Below are 21,519 nucleotides of genomic sequence, written 5' to 3'. Positions count from 1 at the left end.
GGCCCCCCATTGACAATAGACAGAAAGTTCAAGTCATCTCGCCCTACACGCGACAAAGTACCGGAGATGTCCTAGTTTAGCACTGATTTATGCATAATTGTCAAATGAAAAGGTCCACATATTCAACACCTTTATATATTATACATTTAATTATGTATTATGTTTATGGAACACATGTTTCGTCTTCTACTGAGGCATCGTCAGTCACTTAAAGACTTAGCATAAAATTATAAGGATGACACTTAAAATTATTTTGGCAGATATAGTATCATGAGCACCAAACAAGAATACCGTTTCTAAGTGTGTATCCCAAATAGATTAAAATTTTTGTGCTCATGATACTATCAAGACTAATGATTTTAACAATTTAAAAACCATATCTGTCAAAATAATTTTAAGTGTTAACCTTTTATTTTTGCTATTTGCTTTACGTAGCACCAACACAGATAGGTCTTATGGCGACGATGGGATAGCGAAGGCCTAGGAGTCGGAAAGAAGTGGCCGTGGCCTTAATTAAAGTGCATCCCCAGCATTTACCTTGTATGAAAATGGGAAACCACGGAAAAACCATCTTCAGGGCTGCAGACAGTGGGATTCGAACCCACTATCTCCCGGATGCAAGCTCACAGCTGCTCGACAGTTAACTGCACGGCCAACTCGCCCGGTGCTGAGTCTTTTAAGGAACTGAAAATGTCCCCATGGGAGACAAAACATGTATTCCACAAAAATCACACACAATGAAATGTATGATATAAGAAGTGTTGAATAGGTGGACCATTTCTTTTGACAATTGGATACTTTGTCAACAAGGATTTTGGAATAAGATGAAATTCATTAATATTGTAGGCGATTGTTGTGTCTCGTTCGTAATAAGCAATTCAAATAATATAACATTTAAATTTTATTCGATTTTTCAATAATATTGCTGTACGTTAAATTTTAAAGCACTATTTTTCTTTAATATCTGGGGAAATAATTTAACCTGAATGTGCGAGCGGATCAAAAGAAAACTGGCCGCGCCCTACTGCTCGCTCGCTTGTGCGCGCGTCAATGAGCTGTCGTTCAGCGTTTGGCTATGTGGGTAGTGATTCTGAACCCGTCAAAACAGTGTCAATGTAGACCCTGAACAACGGTCCGCTGTGTTATAACCCGCTGTCACTATTCTTTACAACACGCGTCCACAAGTTGCGAGAACCGTGAAAGAGGCATTAGTGAGGAAATCGACAACACTCCCGAGATTCCTCACCTGTCACTTTGCAACTCCCACTTGTTAGTGCCTGTTAAGGAACTATTTAAGGGCGAACACTTCCACAACGACGACAAAAAAAAAAGAAAAAAGAAAAAAAATAGTCCTTTTCAAAAATCAAATGATAATGAAAGTGACTCGGTTATGGCCATTAATCAACGGATGCTAATTGCAGAGGACCAGCTGCGATAAGACATAGCCTGTACGGTTGCTAGGGTTACACTTCCGTCACACTAACTTTCGTAACGCAAATTTTCAGATGAGCCTCCAGCCATAAGTCATTTGTATATTAAAAGAGTTTACTAAAAAATGCTTTGACAAATCCGTCCGTCTGTTCTACTTTACTGATTTGCTTCTTTTTTGTGTTATTCTCTCCGTAACTTCCTGCCGGTGAATCATAAGACATTGATAAGACTCTACGTTCGTTCATCTTTGAATAATCATTCCTTAAATGATCACTCAAATGATTGCAGGCGAAGGCTTACCCTAACCCGCAATACACTCTGTACGAAGCAGGTTGCTAAGTGACTAACACTTTCATTAATTTTCTGAAATATCGGGCGAGTTGGCCGTACGGTTAGGGGCGGGCAGGTATGAGCTTGCATCCGGGAGATAGTGGGTTCGAACCCCTCTGTCGGCAGCTCTGAAAATGGTTTTCCATGGCTTACAATTTTGACACGAGGCAAATGCTGGGGCTGTACCTGAATTAAAACCACGGCCACTTCCTTTCTACTGCAAGTCTTCTCCTATTCCATCGTCGCCGTAAGACCTATCTGTGTCGGTGCAACGTAAAGCAAATAGTAATATATATATTCTGATATATGTGATTTTCATCATTAGTAATATCATTGCATGCGGTCGCGTTTAATTACTACCAGTAAAGCCAGAGAGTATGCACTTACCCTGATGATGGAAGAATAATATTCTCTACTAGATACTCTTTGATTCTCTGACCTTCCCGAGCTTCTGAATGTATACAACAGACAGCGGAACGTTCCTTATTACTTACATACTTTATTTCTTAATCTGCTTACCCTCCAGGGTTGGTTTCTCCCTCGGACCCAGCGAGGGATCCCACCTCTACCGTCTCAAGGGCAGTGTCCTGCAGATTGAGGCTTTGGGTCGGGGGATACAACTGGGGAGAATGACCAGTGAACAGGGCCTTGCAGGGGGATGGGAAGATTGGAAGGGATAGGCCGGGAAGAGGGAAGGAAGCGGCCGTGGCCTTAAGTTAGGTAAAATCCCGGCATTTGCCTGGAGGAGAAGTAGAAAACCACGGAAACCCACTTCCAGGATGGCTGAGGTAGGAATCGAACCCACCTCTACTCAGTTGACCTCCCGAGGCTAAGTGGACCCCGTTCCAGCCCTCGTATCACTTTTCAAATTTCGTGGCAGAGCCGGGAATCGAGCCCGGGCCTCCGGGGGTGGCAGCTAATCACACTAACCATTACACCACAGATTCGGCTACTTACATACTATAGGAGAAAACAATCTATGTACGTACAGACGGGAATGTATTAAGTCGTCTAGCCTTCTGTATGAACATAAATAAAGCGTACGGACCAAGTATTCACCCACGACCAATTGTATGTTGCTCTGCCTCTAGCAATATCGTTTCAAAATGTTAAGATCCAGATACGGCCGAATGGTCGAAGTACAGAGAATATTGTATAGAAAGAAGTGTTGAAAACTACATTACCAGGATTATATTTTCATAAAACTATTGAAAAGGGTGGGCAAAGCAATATGAATGCGACAGGCATATAGAGACGATTTATCTGACCAATTTACAGGGTGCTGCGGAGCTGACATGCCCCAGAGCACCGGGTTCGATCCCGGCTCTGCCACGAAATTGGAAAAGTGGTACGAGGGCTGGAACGGGGTCCACTCAGCCTCGGGAGGTCAACTGAGTGGGGTGGGTTTCGATTCCCTCCTCAGCCATCCTGGAAGTGGTTTTCCGTGGTTTCCATTTCTCCTCCAGGCAAATGCCGGGATGGTACCTAACTTAAGGCCACGGTCGCTTCCTTCCCTCTTCCTTGTCTAACCCTTCCAAACTTCCCATCCCCCCACAAGACCCCTGTTCATCATAGCAGGTGAGGCCGCCTGGGCGAGGTACTGGTCACCCTCTCCAGTTGTATCCCCCGACCCAGAGTCTGAAGCTCCAGGACACTGCCCTTGAGGGGGTAGAGGTGAGATCTCTCGCTGAGTCCGAGGGAAAAACCGACCCTGGAGGGTAAACAGGTAAAGAAGAAGTAGAAGAAGAAAGAGCTGACATGATTCAAGCAGCAGTCATGTTACTTATTTTCGAACGGGCCCCGACGTTTGACGAAGTGGTGGAATGCGTGTCTGAATGCACAGAATGGCCTTAGGTGGCAAAGACAGTATTGCATTTTTCTTCTTGAAATATTTCTCTATCTGTTTTCTTTCTCACGGGATTGCCATGGTTTATATTAATTGATCCAGGGTGGGTTTCAATTAATCACGCCCCATAAACTGATATATGCCGTATGTGCATTTTTTTTCGTGTAATGATCAACGGCATTTATCGAAATATTCCACATGAACAGAAAATGGCCTGAAGAAAGGGGAAGTCCTTCATTGAGATGAGCTCGTCAATGGAACTGCCGATGCTGAATAACCCACATTCCGTCCCTCAGCTCTTCGACAAGCTGGGAATTGAAACTGATTCCTCTGCGAAACAGAGAGGCGCGCTACGACAGTGCTGGTAACAATAGGTGTCAGCAGCCTTTATTATGAGACAAACATTAGATACACACCATTCAGAGGTTATGTAGATAATTCGCGGTGTAGGGGTAGCGTGACTGTGACTGCGACTCTTACCCGGCAGCCCTGGGTTCGATTCTCGGCCTTGTCAGGTATTTTTACCTGGACCTGAGGGCTGGTTCGAGGTCCACTCAGCCTACGTTATTACAATAGAGGAGCTATCTGTGGGCGAGATGGCGGCCCCGGTCTAGAAAACCAAGAACAACGGCCGAGAAGATTCGTCGTGCTGACCACACGACAACTCAAAATCTGCAGGACTTCGGGCAGAGCAGCGGTCGCTTGGTAGGCCGGGGGTGTTGCACTATGGGGAAGGAAAGAAAGGAATGATGTCATCTATAAGGTAATAACTTTGTGCTTTGTTTTCTGTTGCAGGAATAGTGACCATGATGCGGCCCCAATTGCTGCTAGCGATAACTGCAGTGTTCTGTCTGTTGGTAGCTGAGAACAAGCGAAGTTTTGTGGACTCCGCTCCTGTGGACTCACCTCAAGGTAAGAAAAAGTTCTCTGAAATGCTTGTTCATGAGGGTCAACGATGTATTTAAACACGATTTCTCCAGCAAGCTTTCGAGTAAGGGTTGAAAGTAATCTGCCCTTCTTCGTATACTCAAAACTAAATCATAACCATTACTCCTAAGGCCCTTTTCAACTGACCTCCGGGATCCGAGTCTCCATGTGACGTGGCCGCTGTCGGTGAAGACACGTCTGTGTACTTAAACGAGTGCCTCTTCGACTCCTGTGACTCAGACCACGTGGCCTAGAAGCAACATGTGCCGCTCATAGCTATCTTCATAATTCGTCATGAATTCTAGTTTAAGAAAGTTAATAGCGATTGGGTGCTCACATAGTTACAGTTAGAGTGTACCATTATTTCTTCTATATCTCGACAGATTCCTCCCTCTAGATTATAATAGAAGAAATATATAACAAGAAAAACATGTCAAGCCTACTTTCTCTGGGCCTGAGTTGAGTCAGCGTGCTTGGTCATCAAAACCCGGCTCGGAAGCCAAGACCTAGGGTAATACTCATATCATCCCGTCCTTGAATCATATTTCCTTTTCGCAGCGGAGGCTCCACCTCCCCCACGGCAACCACTTAGATCCTCAGTAGAGGGGCCAATGTTAGTAGGCAAAGGCTCCTGTTTGACAAACCCGAATTACAGCATGAATCCAAAGCCACCTTCTTATGTATATTTCATTCTTCTTCTCTGTAAGAAGTTTAGCGAATAGGAACATCCCATACTCTTCCTCGTGTTTCATCATTTTACTGAAAGAAAATGTAATGTCCTCTCTCCTAATTTATTGGTGGAGTCACCCATGTTTCAAAATCATACCGTGGTCAGAAAATCCTTTAATTTCCTATAGAGTGTGGTCCTCTTTCAAGGAGCAGTCTTGGATCTTCATTTACAAAAAGCATTTTATAGTGTACTTGATGATGAGCAGCAAATGCAGAAGCTTGCGAACATATTTCATGAAAAAAGTGTCAAATTTCTCTTTGAGAACATTAAATGATCATATAGATGAAACTCAAATTTATAGCGATTAACTTATTTGCATCTAATGAATAGTTTTCTGGAGATATCCGTATGGAATTTGGAGTCGACAAGTGGAGATAATGATAGTTGTTGTTGTTTAAAGGGGCCTAACATCTAGGTCATATGCCCTTATACTGCGCACGGCTCTACTTCTAAATTGACGTTTTGGCCGATTTTGGCTCTGTCTGGTTGTTATGCGCTGAAGCATAGACATCCAACCAATCCAAATCTGCCATTCATATCGATTTATATCGGCAGAGCACGATCTCGAAACCAAGTTGCCAGCTCTAATATTTACATTCGCCACGTGGTTAACCTATCTCGCTCAACGTGTGTGGTATTCGGTACGCTTCGCGATCTTTCGCATTTTCCTTCAGTAATTAGTGTGTTTTTCATATTGTTGGAGGGTTCTAGTGACTGAGATCAGTGGAGTGTTCCCTTTGTAAGCCATAACCAGGGGCTCTAAACTTTGGACCGTGGGTTGGCGACCACGGGGCCCTCAATTGAGTCCTAGCATTGCTTCCACTTACTTGTGCCAGGCTCCTCACTTTCATCTATCCTATCCGACCTCTCTTGGTCAACTCTTGTTCTTTTCCGACCCCGACGCTATTGGGTTTGCGAGGGTTAGGAAGTCTTTCGTCTTCACGCCCTTCGTGGCCCTTGTCTTCCTTTGGCCGATACCTTCATTTTTCTATGTGTCGGATCCCTTCCATTTTTCCCTCTGATTAGTGTTATATAGAGGATGGTTGCCTGGTTATACTTCCTCTTAAAACAATAATCACCACCACCACCATAACCTCCTTCCTATGCCAGCCATTAGCGGTGAGTGATGTTTTATTTCCTCATTATCTTTTATTCTTTATAATATATTCTCTTATTAGTGTCAGATGTTGTTAGAAAGTGTAGTTTTTATGAATTTGTTTTCAATCCACATTAATTCGTTTTTCTGAGTACGGTACCGTATTACATTTTACAAGTGCTGTTTATCGCGGGCGTATTGCATCAGCTTTTCTCGCGGGCGTAGTGCGCTGTCAACAGAGGAAAGGCGATGCTCATTTCTTTTGCGAAACTTCAATTTAGAAGTAAGGCCGTGCGGAGTATAATAATACGAAATGTAATGACAATTTTAAAAAGTTCAAAATCATCCACTGACCAGAATAGAAAATGTGATGAAGAATGAATGGATGTATATGAATTTAAAACAATCAGGGGATTCGATCCAGAAACTGCCATAAACAATAGTATTACTGACAAAGGGACTGCTTCTAAAGCACAATCCTGCTGAATCGAGGATGCTTGCTATCTAAAGGGGTCCACAATCCAGGTCAACGGCCCCTCATAATGGTACTTATCGCTAGTAAAGTAGACCCATGTCCGCCTCTCTGGTGTTGTTGTTAGTGTGATTAGCTGCCACCCCTGGAGGCCCGGGTTCGATTCCCGGCTATGCCACGAAATTTGAAAAGTGGCTGGAACGGAGTCCACTCAGCCTCGGGAGGTCAACTGAGTAGAGGTGGGTTCGATTCCCACCTCAGCCATTCTGGAAGTGGTTTTCCGTGGTTTCCCACTTCTCCTTCAGGAGAATGCCGGGATGGTACCTAACTTAAGGCCACAGCCGCTTCCTTCCCTCTTCCTTGTCTTTTCTTTCCAATCATCCCATCCCCCGCCAAGGCCCCTGTTCAGCATAGCAGGTGAGGCCGCCTGGGCGAGGTACTGGTCATCCTCCCCACTTGTATCCCCCGACCCAATGTCTCACGCTCCAGGACACTGCCCTTGAGGTGGTAGAGGTGGGATCCCTCGCTGATTCCGAGGGAAAAGCCAACCCTGAAGGGTAAGCAGATTAAGAAAGAAAGAAAGTAGACGCATGGTATTTGTCATGTTGCGGTACTAATCAAAAGTAGCGAGGACTCACGGTGTTCCACACATTATGGTACTATTCACAAGTATTGTACGTCGCACAGGTAACGCAGACCTATGGTGTTTCTCAGATAATGGTGCCACTCATAGGCAACGCAAACCCATGGTGTCCCTCACCTAGGTGCACTAATCACGGGCGCCGGTATTCCCGTGGTGTTCCTCATATAGTGGGTACTAATTACAGGCAACGCCAAGACCCGTGGTGTTTCTCACAGTGATACTAATCACAAACCTATTGTGTACCTAACATAGTGGTACTAGTCGCAATTAAACGCGACCCATGGTGTTCCCTGCGTGATGGTACTAATCACAAGTAGTTTCATGGTTCTAATAAAATTATCCCTTGGTCGCCCCTTTTAGTCACCTCTTACGACAGGTAGGGGATACCGTGAGTGTATTCTTCATCTGCGTCCCCCGCCCACAGGGGGTGAGTCGACAAGTGCAGGATTCATTGCACTGAAAGGGGGAAACTGACTCAGGGCCTATGGAGCTACCACAAATTAAATAATCAGTTCGCTGGTGTGTGATGAGATGAGGCCTCTTTGATAAAAGAGCCTTCATATGTGTCTCAGTCATGGCCATCCATCAATACTTCACATCACAGCCTGCACGGTTGCTAAGTAACATCGCGTAACATGTTTTGTATCGCTAATTTCGTGACGCAGACCCTCAGAAAGAGACATATTTATGTCAAGATATGGTTATAAAGCATTAATAATAATAATAATATGTTTCATTCATCTACAATCAGTGTGAGACAGTGGAAGTCATTTACAAAAGAACAAGCCCTTCTTAAACATAAGTGCTCGAAAACAAAAGATATTATATTTACTGGCATAATTTCTCCCGTTTTTCAAACATGTCTCTGCCATAATAATGAAGGAAGTATAAAACGAGTATAGTAAATAATAAGGCGAGTTTAAAACATATTCTCAGCCGAAAGTGATAAGTATGTGCGAAGCACAGCACATTTATTTTCTCTATTTTGAACTGGTATACGGTGTGCTGAAACAAGGTCCACATAACTATGCAACAGGTCATCCAACTTCTGGCTTGTGAGACAAGGAGGGAAAGAAGCTTACCTGATATACAGGACGGACCACGTAAGTTGAGGCTGTACAATATCTCAAAACTAAGCCTTGTATAAAGAACTGTCTGGAATAAAAATTGCTTGATATTAAGGGGAAATGAACATGCTATCTGTCGCGTTTTATTTGGAGAATATTTTGATGGTCATTTGAATGTCACGTGAGATTTTTCAATGGAAAGCAACATTTTTTATTTTGTTTCCGCATTTCTCATACAAAACTAGACAACTTTTGTATAAAGCACTTTGCAATTTTTCGTACACCAATGTACATAACAAAGAAAAGTATAAACGAATTATATGAATGTGTTCGAAGAGCGCAATGAATGGTTGGACCCATTCGACACAGTCCAGCTTAACACTACAGCGAGGAGGCCATGAGACACTCTGTTCGTTGCTTTGTTTACTTTTCGCGGTAGGGCGGTTACCTGGTATCTGTCGTTATTGTACTTGGAACCGTCTACGAGTCCAGGTGGATCAACTGGTAGTACGTACGTACTATTAGTGATCACCGAGTAACAACCATCAGATCCATGCAAGTCGTTCAACATTTGAAGCGTATACAGTTGTCTGTGAGTTGAAATGAACCGACTTTCGCAACAAGACAAAGTGGAATTTGTTCTTATTTACGGGAATCTAGGAAAGATATGGAACAAGCTATTCTTGTGTACACGGGAAGGATTCCTGATAGAAGAACTCCATCAAGAGCTTCATTTTATCGTGTGATAAAGCAGTTCACCGAAGAAGGCAGTGTTCAGCCAAAGAAAAGGAGGTGCAGACGAACCACTACGGATGACGATAGGGCAGGTGCGGTGCTATAAAGATAGCTGCAGTGAATTACGCCCCTCATGTCAGTTCTCGCGCATAAGCTGCCAGTACGGGAATGTCCAAAAGCAGTGTCCTCAGAATATTGAAACGGCATAAATTCCACCCCTACCATATGTCATTACTTCAAGAACAACATGGTGATGGTTTTGTGAATAGACTAACGTTTTGTAGGTGGCACAGGACAATCTGCAGAATAATATTAACTTTTTTCAGGTAGTATTGTTTAGTGACGAGTGTACATTCAAAAATCATGGTGAAGTAAATCCACACAATATGCACTATTGGACTGTGGACAATCCACATTGGTTACGAGAAGTGGAACAACAGAGACCCTGGTCGGTTACTGTGTGGTGTGGGATCTTGGTTGCCAAGATAATAGGACCGTACTTCATTGATGCCACATTAACAGGTGCTAAGTGCAGACACTTTTTAACAGAGGTGTTGCCGTTATTGTTAAAAGATGTACCATTAGATTCCAGGAAGCAAGGGTAGTATCAGCACGATGGAAGCCCTGCGCAATATGCGCTTACTGTTCGGGATGTTTTAAATGAAAATTAACATGCTCGTTGGAAAGGACGCGCAGGTCCCTTCAATTGGCCTATTCGGTCTCCTGACTTTACATCCCCGGACTTTTCCTTATAGGGTTACCTGAAAGATCGTCAAGCTGCAATTCTAAATGGTTAGCGTGCCGGACTTTGATCACAGGGGTCCCGAGTTCGATTCACGGCAGGGTTGGGAATTTTAACCATAATTGGTTAAATCCCCTGGCGCGGAGGCTGGGTGTATGTTTCGTCTTCATCATCATTTCATCCTCATTACGACGTGCAAGTCACCTACGGGAGTCAAATCGAAAGACCTGCACCAGGCCAGCCGAAATTATCCTCGGGCACTCCCGGCACTAAAAGCCATACGGCATTTCATTTCATTTCTTACCTGAAAGATCGTGTGTATAGTAAAAAACCAATGACTCCGTACGGAGTGAAGGCGTGCATAAGAAATGCCTGTGACAGTATTGACAAAGACATGCTTCTACCGACACACCAATCGTTCATTTAAAGAGGTGGAAAATGCATTGAAGTAGAAGGGCATCATTTTGAACATTTATTACGCTAAAGTTCGATGCGTATGCAATAACCGGTATACACTGTGTATCTGCCTGTAATCAATATTGCATTGTGTATTCCAGGGAAAGAACAATTTCCTTATAAAAATGGTGTATGAAAAGCTGTTTGATTTTGTATGAGGAATGCGAAAACAAAATAAAATATGTTGGTTCTCATTTAAAAACGTCACGTGACCTCCAAATGACCATCCAAACTTTCTCCAAATAAAACATGACAAATAGCATGTTCTTTCTCCCTTAATATCAAGCAATTTTTATTCCAGTCCGCCTCTGTGGTGTAGTGGTTATCGTGATTAGCTGCCACCCCCGGAGGCCCGGGTTCGATTCCCGGCTCTGCCACGAAATTTGAAAAGTGGTACGAGGGCTGGAACGGGGTCCACTCAGCCTCGGGAGGTCAACTGAGTAGAGATGGGTTCGATTCCCACCTCAGCCACCCTGGAAGTGGTTTTCCGTGGTTTCCCACTTCTCCTCCAGGCGAATGCCGGGATGGTACCTAACTTAAGGCCACGGCCGCTTCCTTCCCTCTTCCTTGCCTATCCCTCCCAATCTTCCCATCCCTTCACAAGGCCCCTGTTCATCATAGCAGGTGAGGCCGCCTGGGCGAGGTACTGGTCATTCTCCCCAGTTGTATCCCCCGACCAAGAGTCTGAAGCTCCAGGACACTGCCCTTGAGGCTGTAGAGGTGGGATCCCTCGCTGAGTTCGAGGGAAAAACCGAACCTGGAGGGTAAACAGATGATGATGATGATGATGATGATGATGAATTTTTATTCCAGACAGTTATTTGTACAACACTTAGTTTTTGAGATATAGTACAGTCTGAACTTTCGTGGTCCACCCTGTATATTTGAGGGATCGTCTCCATAACCCTGTCATATGCCATAAAACTGGACTAAAAGATGTTCAAAAGTGGTTATGGTCCAAGAAGCAGATCTGGGCTGGGCATGTGGAAAGACATAATCCGTATTAATTGAACCGTGAACAGGTGATATGGTTCAATATTCCCTCAAACTAGCAAAGGCAGCCGAGGACTGATATCTGAGAGAGGACGTACAGTGGTCGGATATAGGGAGGTTAACGAAAACGATGGGGGAGGCTTCTGCTCAGAAAGGGGATTGATCAGGTTCGGATCATAATATTGGTGGTGATACTTCGATATGTCGATATCCAAACTCATAAAACGTTTTGCAGGTACTCTATCACAACAATAAACATTAACGTCCCGCTGGAAGCTATCAGAATGTTACCATAGGTAATTTAGTTATTGAGAAATTTATGTTTAATTATTAAGATCTAAGACTTGTATCAGTGTAATTTTATACGTACTTTAAATATTTGTAGGTTTACTGCAGTTGAGGGGTTGCCTGTCCGAGGCAGTAAAGGCGTACTTTGTTCGCCCGGAAGGACGTAGGTTCGAATCCCCGTCAGGTAGTCATAAAATTTAAGAAATGAGATTTCCACTTTCGGAGGTTCATATGGCCCTGAAGTTCAATCAGCTACACCAAAAATAAGTACTAGATTAATACCTGGGGGCAAAGGCGGCCGGGCGTGGAGCTAACCACTCTACCGCATCAAGTGCCGAGGTTACGAATAGTGGAAGCCTTTACCTTCCACCACTCCCAGGGCCTTCATGACCTGTGCGGAGATGACTTTGCTTTGCTTTTACTGTGTTAGGGGCTTTTGCCTGGTGGCCATGATCGTTAAGGCGCTGGAGTCTAAACGGTCTGACACCGAGGTTTGCCGGCTCGAGTCCCGTTGGTCGAAAAAAATTTCCGCATCAGAATGTTGGCCGGCAGGGTAGGGGAGGAGGTGGTGTACAATTTCTAATCACAAGATTGCGTGCCGAAAGCCTGGATTAAATTCCAAACCTCTCCGCAGTGCTCATATGGAGTGAGGGTATATGACGCTGCTAATGGTGATTCGTCCATCGGATGGGGACGTTGAGCCTTGACCAGCCCCCTTGGTGCTATTCGACAGGAGTAGGCTATGTGCCGGCACCGGGTTTCACCCTCTCCCTACTATCATATATCATATTTTATCTCATTAACTCATCAGATAAGGTTGACGTCAGGAAGGGCATCCGGTCATAACAACCCGCCACGACAGATTCATCTCACCTCATACCCGACCCCGTAGGGAAACGGGACAAGGGTTGGACAAATTGGGGTTTATTACCCTGTTGTAAATCGGCAATTAATTAAATACATTAAATAAATAAATAAATAAATAAATAAATAAATAAATAAATAAATAAATAACGTAAATAAACGTGCATAGGGTCAAACAAATACATCTATTACATCCATGTTACTGGCAGTGGGTCCATATACAGAAACAAACGCTATGATAGTTATCGCGCAGTTTCGGTTAATATGTGTATTACTTTTTCAACAATCTGTCATTAAAACATACCTTTCTTCCCACGTCTTCATAAAAAAGATGCAGTTATATAATTTATATGACTGTTGTCAACCTCCCTCGAGGTGCAGTTCTAATACCCATTCATGATGTTGGATATCTCTGTTCTTACATTTAGCCATGCAGGATGAAATTTTGATTCAGAACCCATGTTTATGAACATGCCGTCTCTATGCTGAAGAAAATACTTTTTGAATTGCACAGGCGTCTCCGAAAACCATAAAAATAGTGGGATGAAAACACCAATAATATTATTTATTTTTATTTGAAATGGAGAAAAGGAAGGAAAGTATGGACCAAATGTTTTTGAAACTGTGTCTAAGAATTAAGGTGTTAGAGAAATTACATGAGTAAATATGAGATTATTTTTATCAAGTACACTCTCATCCACCGGGCGGGTTGGCCGTGCGCGTAGAGGCGCGCGGCTGTGAGCTCGCATCCGGGAGATAGTAGGTTCGAATCCCACTATCGGCAGCCCTGAAGTTGGTTTTCCGTGGTTTCCCATTTTCACACCAGGCAAATGCTGGGGCTGTACCTTAATTAAGGCCACGGCCGCTTCCTTCCAACTCCTAGGCCTTTCCTATCCCATCGTCGCCATAAGACCTATCTGTGTCGGTGCGACGTAAAGCCCCTAGCAAAAAAAAATACACTCTCATCCGCTCATCTGATCACTATAATCTTGCATCAGTTCCTAGATTCATTTCGAGGTGTATGTAACAGGTTACATGTTACTGGTAAATGAACTAGTTCATTGTAGTACTTTCAATTTTTTGGCAATGGCTATCCTCAGCAAATGATTCTCGAGACAGGTATCCATAACATGTTGACATGTAACCATTACCACTATTACACAATGGACCTCGACACTGAATAGCAGTTTATGACTTTATTAAAATAAAAGGAGTAAGTAAGTCCTGCATGACTGCAGCATCCATATCTGCTTTAAGAATAATATATTTTAGAACTTTCTGAATAACATTTTAATGTAATTTCACTGTGAGTCGCTAGTAGCAACCCTTCGTCAGAGCTCTGCAGAGCAAGCACGAAATTGAATTAAATTGCTTCAGCGTCATAACCCCTTGGGTCTTTGTCTACAAAGCAGGGCGCCTAAGTAGATCGAAGACAATACAGCCACAGAAACATTCTTTACCTATGTATATTAAGGAGCACTACACGAGGAACAGAAAATACTGAAACTTTCTTATCTTTCCTCCATAACAAGTAAATGTTACAATACGATCAAAATATTGTCCGTTCTAGTAACAAACTCTGACAAAAATTGGAGTGTACTAAAATTAATATTATTGTTCTCGGTATCCCCTCGTAAGTCGTCAGTATTCATAGGGTTTCTTAATTGTCTGTCCCTGTTTTATTATATAACTAGCAAAAACCAACAGACGTTGTTGTCCTGCCTGTGTACATTTACAGTATTTACCTCAGCTTATACGACACTAATATCGGTCGTTTTCGATTACTTTTACATTTCATCCTCTCCCCTAGGGTTGGAAGGGGTGTCCTGCCCCCGCACTATTTGATAAAAGCAGCAATAAGTTTTAAGGAACACATCATAATTTTCACATACTGTTGGGGAGGCAACCCGCTGATCGGACTTGCCTTGCGGTTTGCTTATCTTCGCCTATTTTATTTTTCACCCCTTAGTGCCGAACTACCAATCAGATTTCGTTCAAACCACTTCATAATCCCTCTCAAATGTAATAAGAACAAACAGTGAAACTTTCAGCGAAAACGGTCCAGTAGTTTTTGAGTCTATTAGCTTCAAACATACCAACATGCAATTTCATATATATAAATAAGTGTAAATTCCTGTTCAATTGCTTTTAGATACAAAGGGCGTGCCAGATTGCATTAAGGAAAGTAAAATTACTACGCCATAAAGGGGTGTGGGTAGAACACCCTAACATGCATGGTGGACGGGTGTGAGGCAGTAATAAAATTATGTCATGTGCAGGTGCTTCTGTGCGCACAAGTACAACAGATCAGTACGGTTGTGCCCACACAGAGCTGCAACACACTGCTGAATCCTGTACATTACGGAGTAAATAAGATGATGATGATGATGATGATGATGATGCTTGTTGTTTAAAGGGGCCTAACATCTAGGGCATCGGTTTCTAATGGTACGAAATGAGAAGAAATATAATGACAATTTAAAAGTCTAAAATCATAAACTGACCAGAATTCAAAACGTGATGACGAAGAATGAATCGACAACTATGAATTTAAAACAATCAGTGGATCCCTACATTCCCAGAAACTATCATGAAACAATAATTACTGGCCAACGGACTGCTCCTAAAGGACAATCCTGAATCGATGATGCTTATTGTCTAAAGGGGTCCAAAATCCATGTACCGACCTTTCATAATGGTACTTATCGCAAGTAAAGTAGAACCATGGTATTTATCATGTTGCGGTACTAATCAAAAGTAGCGCAGACTCGCGGTATTCCACACATTATGGTACTACACACAGGTAATGTAAAACGCGTATATAACGCAGACCTATGTTGTTTCTCACATTGCGGCGTCACTGACAGGCAACGCAAACCTATCGTTTTCCTTACATAGGTGTATTAATCACAGGGACTCGTACTATCCCGTGGTGTTCCTCACACAGTGGGTACTAATCACAGGCAACGCAGACCCACGGTTTCGCTCATATAGTGGTACTAATTACAGGCAACGTAAGCCCGTGGCGTTCCGCATGTAGTGGTACTAATCACGAGTACTGTAAACACCATATTCATTCACGCTCTGTTGCTACTAATCTAATATAGTGATACTACATGCAAGTAAAGGTGAGCCATGGTGTTCCCCGCTTAATGGTACTAATTACAAGTATTCTCATGGTTCTAATTCGATCATCCCTTGGTCGCCCCTTTTAGTAGCCTCTTACGACAGGCACGGGATACCATGGGTGCATTCTTCGTCTGCATCCCCCACCCACAGTGGGTTGTGTGTTTGGTTCGCTCAAGTCCGCCAGAAAGCCAGTTAGGACCCCCTTATCCGCCACCTGGGATGCGCCACGTGGGAGTAGCCCATCACCTCTCCCCCTGCTACGCCAGTGTAGTAGGTTCAGACGCTGGATCCCGTTATGAGGAATTGCTAACCAGGTTTTCTGCACCGCGAGTGTCAATTCGTCCACAGTTCGAGGTGACTGTGGGAAGTTATGCAGGCGTGAACCCATTATGTAAAACACATCTTCAATAGGACTTAGGTCCAGAGATCTAGTGGGTCACTGTAAAAGTGTAATGTCCTGGAATTCGCTGCAGATACCTACAGTGTGAGGGCAGGCATTTCCACCTCAGAGAAAGAATTTGCTTTACGTCGCAGCTACACGTGTAGGTCTTATGGCGACGATGGGATAGGAAAAGGCTCAAAGTGGGAAGAAAGTGACCGTGGCCTTAATTAAGGTATCCAGCATTTGTCTGGTGTGAAAGTGGGAGACCATTCAGGGCTGCCAACGGTGGGATTTCAACCCACCATCTCCCGAATGCAAGCTGCCCTAAACCACGTGGCCACTTGCTCAGATTTCCTCCTGAAACATCCCATTTGTAACTGTCACCATCAAAGGCACAACCACTGAATTGACGACCTTGTCCACATACTGTTTAGCGGTCATTGTGCCCTCAGAATATCACTAATGGCTATATCACATGGAAGTTAGTAGCTCCCAAGACTGTAATACCTGGGGTTGGTCCAGTATGCCCCCCGAGGCGGTAAAAGGGGTGGTTGGTTCGCCCGGAAGGATGTGGGTTCGAATCACCGTCAGGAAGTCGTAAAATTTAAGAAACGAAATTTCCATTTCCGGAGATGCACATGGACCTGACATTCACTCAGCCTAAAGCAAAAATGAGTAACAGGTTAATTCCTGGGGGAAAAGGCGGCCGGGCGTAGAGGCGGGCGTAGAGCTAACCACTCTGCCCCATCACGTGCCGAGGTTGCGAATAGTGGAAGCCTTTCTTTATCTTCCACCACTCCAAGGGCCTTCACGGCCTGTACGGAGATGACTTTTCTTTTTCTTTTCAGTGTTCTCCTCATTAATAAGATCGGTGTGGCCTCTCTGTGCGTTGCGCCCTCGGACACGGTTACGATGATCACTGTGACCAAGACAAAAGTACGATCCATCACTGAAGACGGCACTATGCCATTCTTCGTCCCGATATACCGTTCCTAACACAGTAGTGTTGGCTACTGAATGCATGATTCGAAGCAGTGTATCGATTCATTCAAGTGTCCGAGTGAATCGATTCACAGGAACGGCGAGCTCACGGCACACGATTCAGCTTACTCCCAGCGGACAGTGCTGAGTGGCGCACTCACTGGACGTTGACGGGGAGCCGAGCTTCCGTTGCAGCGAGACAGTGAATCATGGCACACCGAAAGAATCGTGAACGAGCGCGGCTCAGTGAGCCACATGATACACACGGCTCCTTATCGGCTCACTGGACACGCGGAGAGCCGAGCTTCCGCTGCAGCGAGACAGTGAATCATGGCACATCGAAAGAATCGTGAACGAGCGCGGCTCAGTGAGACACATGATACATACGGCTCTTTATCGGCTCACTGGACACGCGGAGAGCCGAGCTTCCGCTGCAGCGAGACAGTGACCCATGGCACACCGAAAGAATCGTGAACGAGCCGGCTCAGTGAGACACAAGATACACACGGCTCCTTATTAAGCTATAATGGACTTTCGAGCTCAGCTCATTTGAAAACAACACCCATTTGCATTCACTGTCCTCTTCTTACAGGGAGGTTTAAATAATAGATGGATTTATTTGCAGTGTTAAAAGGGTAGTCACAACATAATTCTGAAGTAGCTAGTAAGTAGGTAGGCAATTAGGTTATACTATTTATTAGTTTAATGAATCTTAGTATTATAACTTAGTTGACTTTTGACAATTAAACACGACTCTAGCCTGCCCTATGACTATGAGTCATGCTCATGACCACTCAAAAGTACCTGTTTTATATTGGGAAGAACGGCTCAGTATTCTCTCAGTTCATATGTCACATCGTTGCACAAGACTTCAATCATATGTGGTCAGACGCAATAACAGTATGTTGAATCAGAAAATCAGCGGGCTACTGTACATCTCGAGTAGCCTATACAAAATATGACAATTTAAAAAATCCTCAGCTGATAGAAAAATACATATTTTCAAAATGAATGAGCGAGTTGTGGGGTTAATATCGCGTGGCTATGCGCTTGCATTCGGGGGATGGTGGGTTCGAATCCCACCGTCGGCAGCCGTTAAGATGGTTTTCCGTAGTTTCCCCATTTTCACACCAGGAAATGCTGGGACTGTACCTTAATTCAGGCCATGGCTGCTACCTTCCTAATCTTAACCTTTCCCACCCTGCGTCGCCGGAAACCTTCCATGTATTAGAGTAACTAGTATTTTTTCTAAGAAAGGAGTTCATAGTATGAAGACCAGATGGCAGCTGCGAGCACTGAATGCTGTTGCTGCTGTCTTACCAGCACATACTACACAGATGCAGTAGGAGCGGCGACCAATGAGCCGTGAATCGGATCACTGTATCGATTCACTAACGTGAACGGAATCAAATGAATCGATTCAGTAAAATGAATCGAATGTCCCATCACTATAACACAGGACATGTCAATGTTGTTGAATCAGTGAAGCAATAATTGTTTTGATTGATGCTTTCACAGTCCATAATTGTAGACATGATAATAAGCTTTTGGGCGTTTCCCATATGAAGAAAACAAGGTGAAATTCTTTACGTTTCGCAGAGAACTTTGTTCTGCGTCTTCAGAAGAGTGGGAGAGGCCGTGGTACTCGTGGGGTTCGGGCGGCAGCAGCCACAGCAGCTACGTAGGCGATCCCCTGGAGTGGTCTCTTTAACTTCGGGAGGCCTCCTCGCCACGGGCGAAAGGACTAGAGTGCCAGGACAATGGCTTTCAGATGTTAGTGCTGCGTGTGTAATTATTATTATGTTTCTTATTGGTTTCGCAGCTCTTCTGTTGTTCTTCTCCAGGCTACACTCTCATTAGTCATAACACATTATTGTCTACTTCTCGAAGCCTGCACCGCGTCAGCTCCAGGAAGGCTCGTACCGGAGGGTTTATATAGCAAACCAGGCGGCGCGTGTACCTAAAGCACTGACGCAGCCGCTGTGGCCGGAGGAGCAGACGAGGAGAATGTGCAAACGGGTCCTTCGTCACCCCCAAATTCCTTAATTTATACATTTACATGCTACGTACATATCAGCTCAGGCCCATCAAAGGTGAATACGCATTGTCCATAACACAAACATCACAACACTACATTGTACATAACAAAAATCCGCAAAATATAACACCTCTGTGAAACGTAAAAAAAATCACCTTGTTTAATTTACACGTCAAAAAACCAGAAGCAGTCATAGCTGCAGGTACACGGGATCGTAAGCCAGCTACACGCAAACGATAACCAATTGTTTATAGCGCAGCGTGTGATACCGCAGTATCTTGAAATTCCGTTGCTGTTGCTGTTCGGGACATCCGAATGATGTTGGAATCTCTCCGCTGTATTGTCCGTCGGGCTGATGTTGTCTCAGGTCCCCGAGCATGTGCCTCTTCATTTTTACTCCTGCTGACATTCACGTTGCACTGTAGATATATTGAACCCATGACCTAAGGTTCAGTATTTCTGTCAACACATTTCTAATACTGCAATTTAAGGCTATATGTGTTCCGTATTGACTTTATATTAAGGAATAATTTGATTAGTCCACCTTGGTCGATACATTAAAATCACGTTAAAGGAACACGTATCGGCCCTATTAGGCCTTCTCCAGGTGAAATTAATTTCAAAACATAAGTCAATATTATTTATGATTTAGCACGTTATAACGGTTATAATAAACAATTTTTTGACAAAACATTCCTCCATTCCCCTTACCAAGGAACCAAAAGGCAAAAGGAAATACTTCACCTTCATCTATAATAATAAATATATTTTCCAAATAATAATAATAATAATAATAATAATAATAATAATAATAATAATAATAATAATAATAATAATAATAATAATAATAATCGTATGGTCTCAGCTACCGTTTGCAGACATTTCGAATTGACGCCATCTGGCTGTCTGCGCGTCAATTTCGACGTTCCGTTCTACTCTAGGTCCGCTAGATGGCAGAGAAAGTAAACCGGATCTCTCTTGGGCGTCTATGGCTGAGATTTAATTAATTTTGTCGGGTAAATACCAAATGTATCACCAGAGATCTTTTACATGCCGACATCGTACGACATGGAGTGTCGAATGGACTTTTCTCCGCCCTTCAAAAATCCGACTACCTCTGCCGGGTTTGAACCCGCTATCTTGGGATCCGGAGGCCGACACTCTACCACCAACCTATTTTAAAAACAAAATTTTACCATAGATTTTCAAACTCAGAACACTAACCCCAATATCTTCTATAACACCCACATGGTCAACAAGTACCAACATATATCAAGTATAGCATATATTCCAATTCAGGTGTTTACAATCTCAAGTGTAAAACTGCAATTCAATCTGCATTTGTCAAACTGGTAGAAATTTCAATATCCGTTATCAGGAAGAGGTTAATGCTAAAAAGCACAATTAATTTTTAGCTACGAAATGTCAGACTTTCATCATCACTTCACATCCGTTGAGAACGATTTATTAATTATCCATGGAGAAAATAAGGGCAAATAACTTAACATCTAAATAATAATGTTATTGGTTTTGTGTCCCACTGACTACTATTTGACGGTTTCTGGAGACGCCAAGGTTCCGTAATTTTGTCCCGCAGGAGTTTTACGTGCCAGTAAATCTACCGACACGAGTATGGCGTATTTGAGCACAGCCCGACACTTAACATCCATGAAAGCATTTTCATACATTTATAACAATGGATAAACCCTATTTTCAATATAAATGAAATTACTTTACAAACTAAGGTTATTTTCCAGACATTATATATATTTATTGAACGAATCAACGACTTTCCGCAATTACGGGTTACCACAATGGACAAAGTAAAGCATATCAGGATAGAGAAAGTTTTTATCACATAGAAATATAGTGATGATATGGATTTCTTAGATTATGGAGGTCCGAACAGGTGAGATTTCAGGATTTGTACAGATCCACGTATGGTGGTGGTAACTATTCTTTCAATGCTGTTCATGGGCAGGTCGAAATTTTTACAGAATTCTACGAACAAGGCAGGTATTGTGCCACGAGCACCAATCATTAGGCCGATAATCTCTACTTCATTCAGCTGGTATTTATTTTTGTAGAACGGAATGGTGGGCGCGTAGATGTTCTGCTTTTCAAGATGAACTTCAGTAGACTGGCCGACATGGTGCTCGAATCGGATGGTCGGATCGATAATGAAGCCTTTCGTGTCGTTATCTTTAAAGGCAATTATGTCATATGTAATTTCATATACGTTCTCCCTTCCACGTTTTCGTCTTCTCCATTTCTTGACACGATAACAGCTGAGCTGTTTTGCAGTCTGTCGGTTTCTTGGTTTTGATACGTTTGTTTTGACAACATATTACATTTCATTGTTCTAATTG

General features: G+C 43.3%; 1 protein-coding gene across 1 annotated transcript in view; it reads left to right on the top strand.

The window, feature by feature from the left end:
* Positions 1-4,407: 4,407 nt before the first annotated feature.
* LOC136884355 (uncharacterized) overlaps positions 4,408-21,519 on the top strand; it is a 737,352-nt gene continuing 720,240 nt past the window's right edge. The window contains exon 1 of the mRNA XM_067156482.2: positions 4,408-4,519. Within this exon, the coding sequence (XP_067012583.2) occupies positions 4,414-4,519 (106 nt within the window). The 5' untranslated portion in view covers positions 4,408-4,413. The remainder of the gene's footprint in view (positions 4,520-21,519) is intronic.

Source organism: Anabrus simplex, chromosome 1 (genome assembly GCF_040414725.1).
Source record: "Anabrus simplex isolate iqAnaSimp1 chromosome 1, ASM4041472v1, whole genome shotgun sequence".
NCBI classification, from domain to species: domain Eukaryota; kingdom Metazoa; phylum Arthropoda; class Insecta; order Orthoptera; family Tettigoniidae; genus Anabrus; species Anabrus simplex.
The sequence above is the reverse complement of the archived record's forward strand: the minus strand, read 5'-3'. Positions and strand labels throughout refer to the sequence as shown.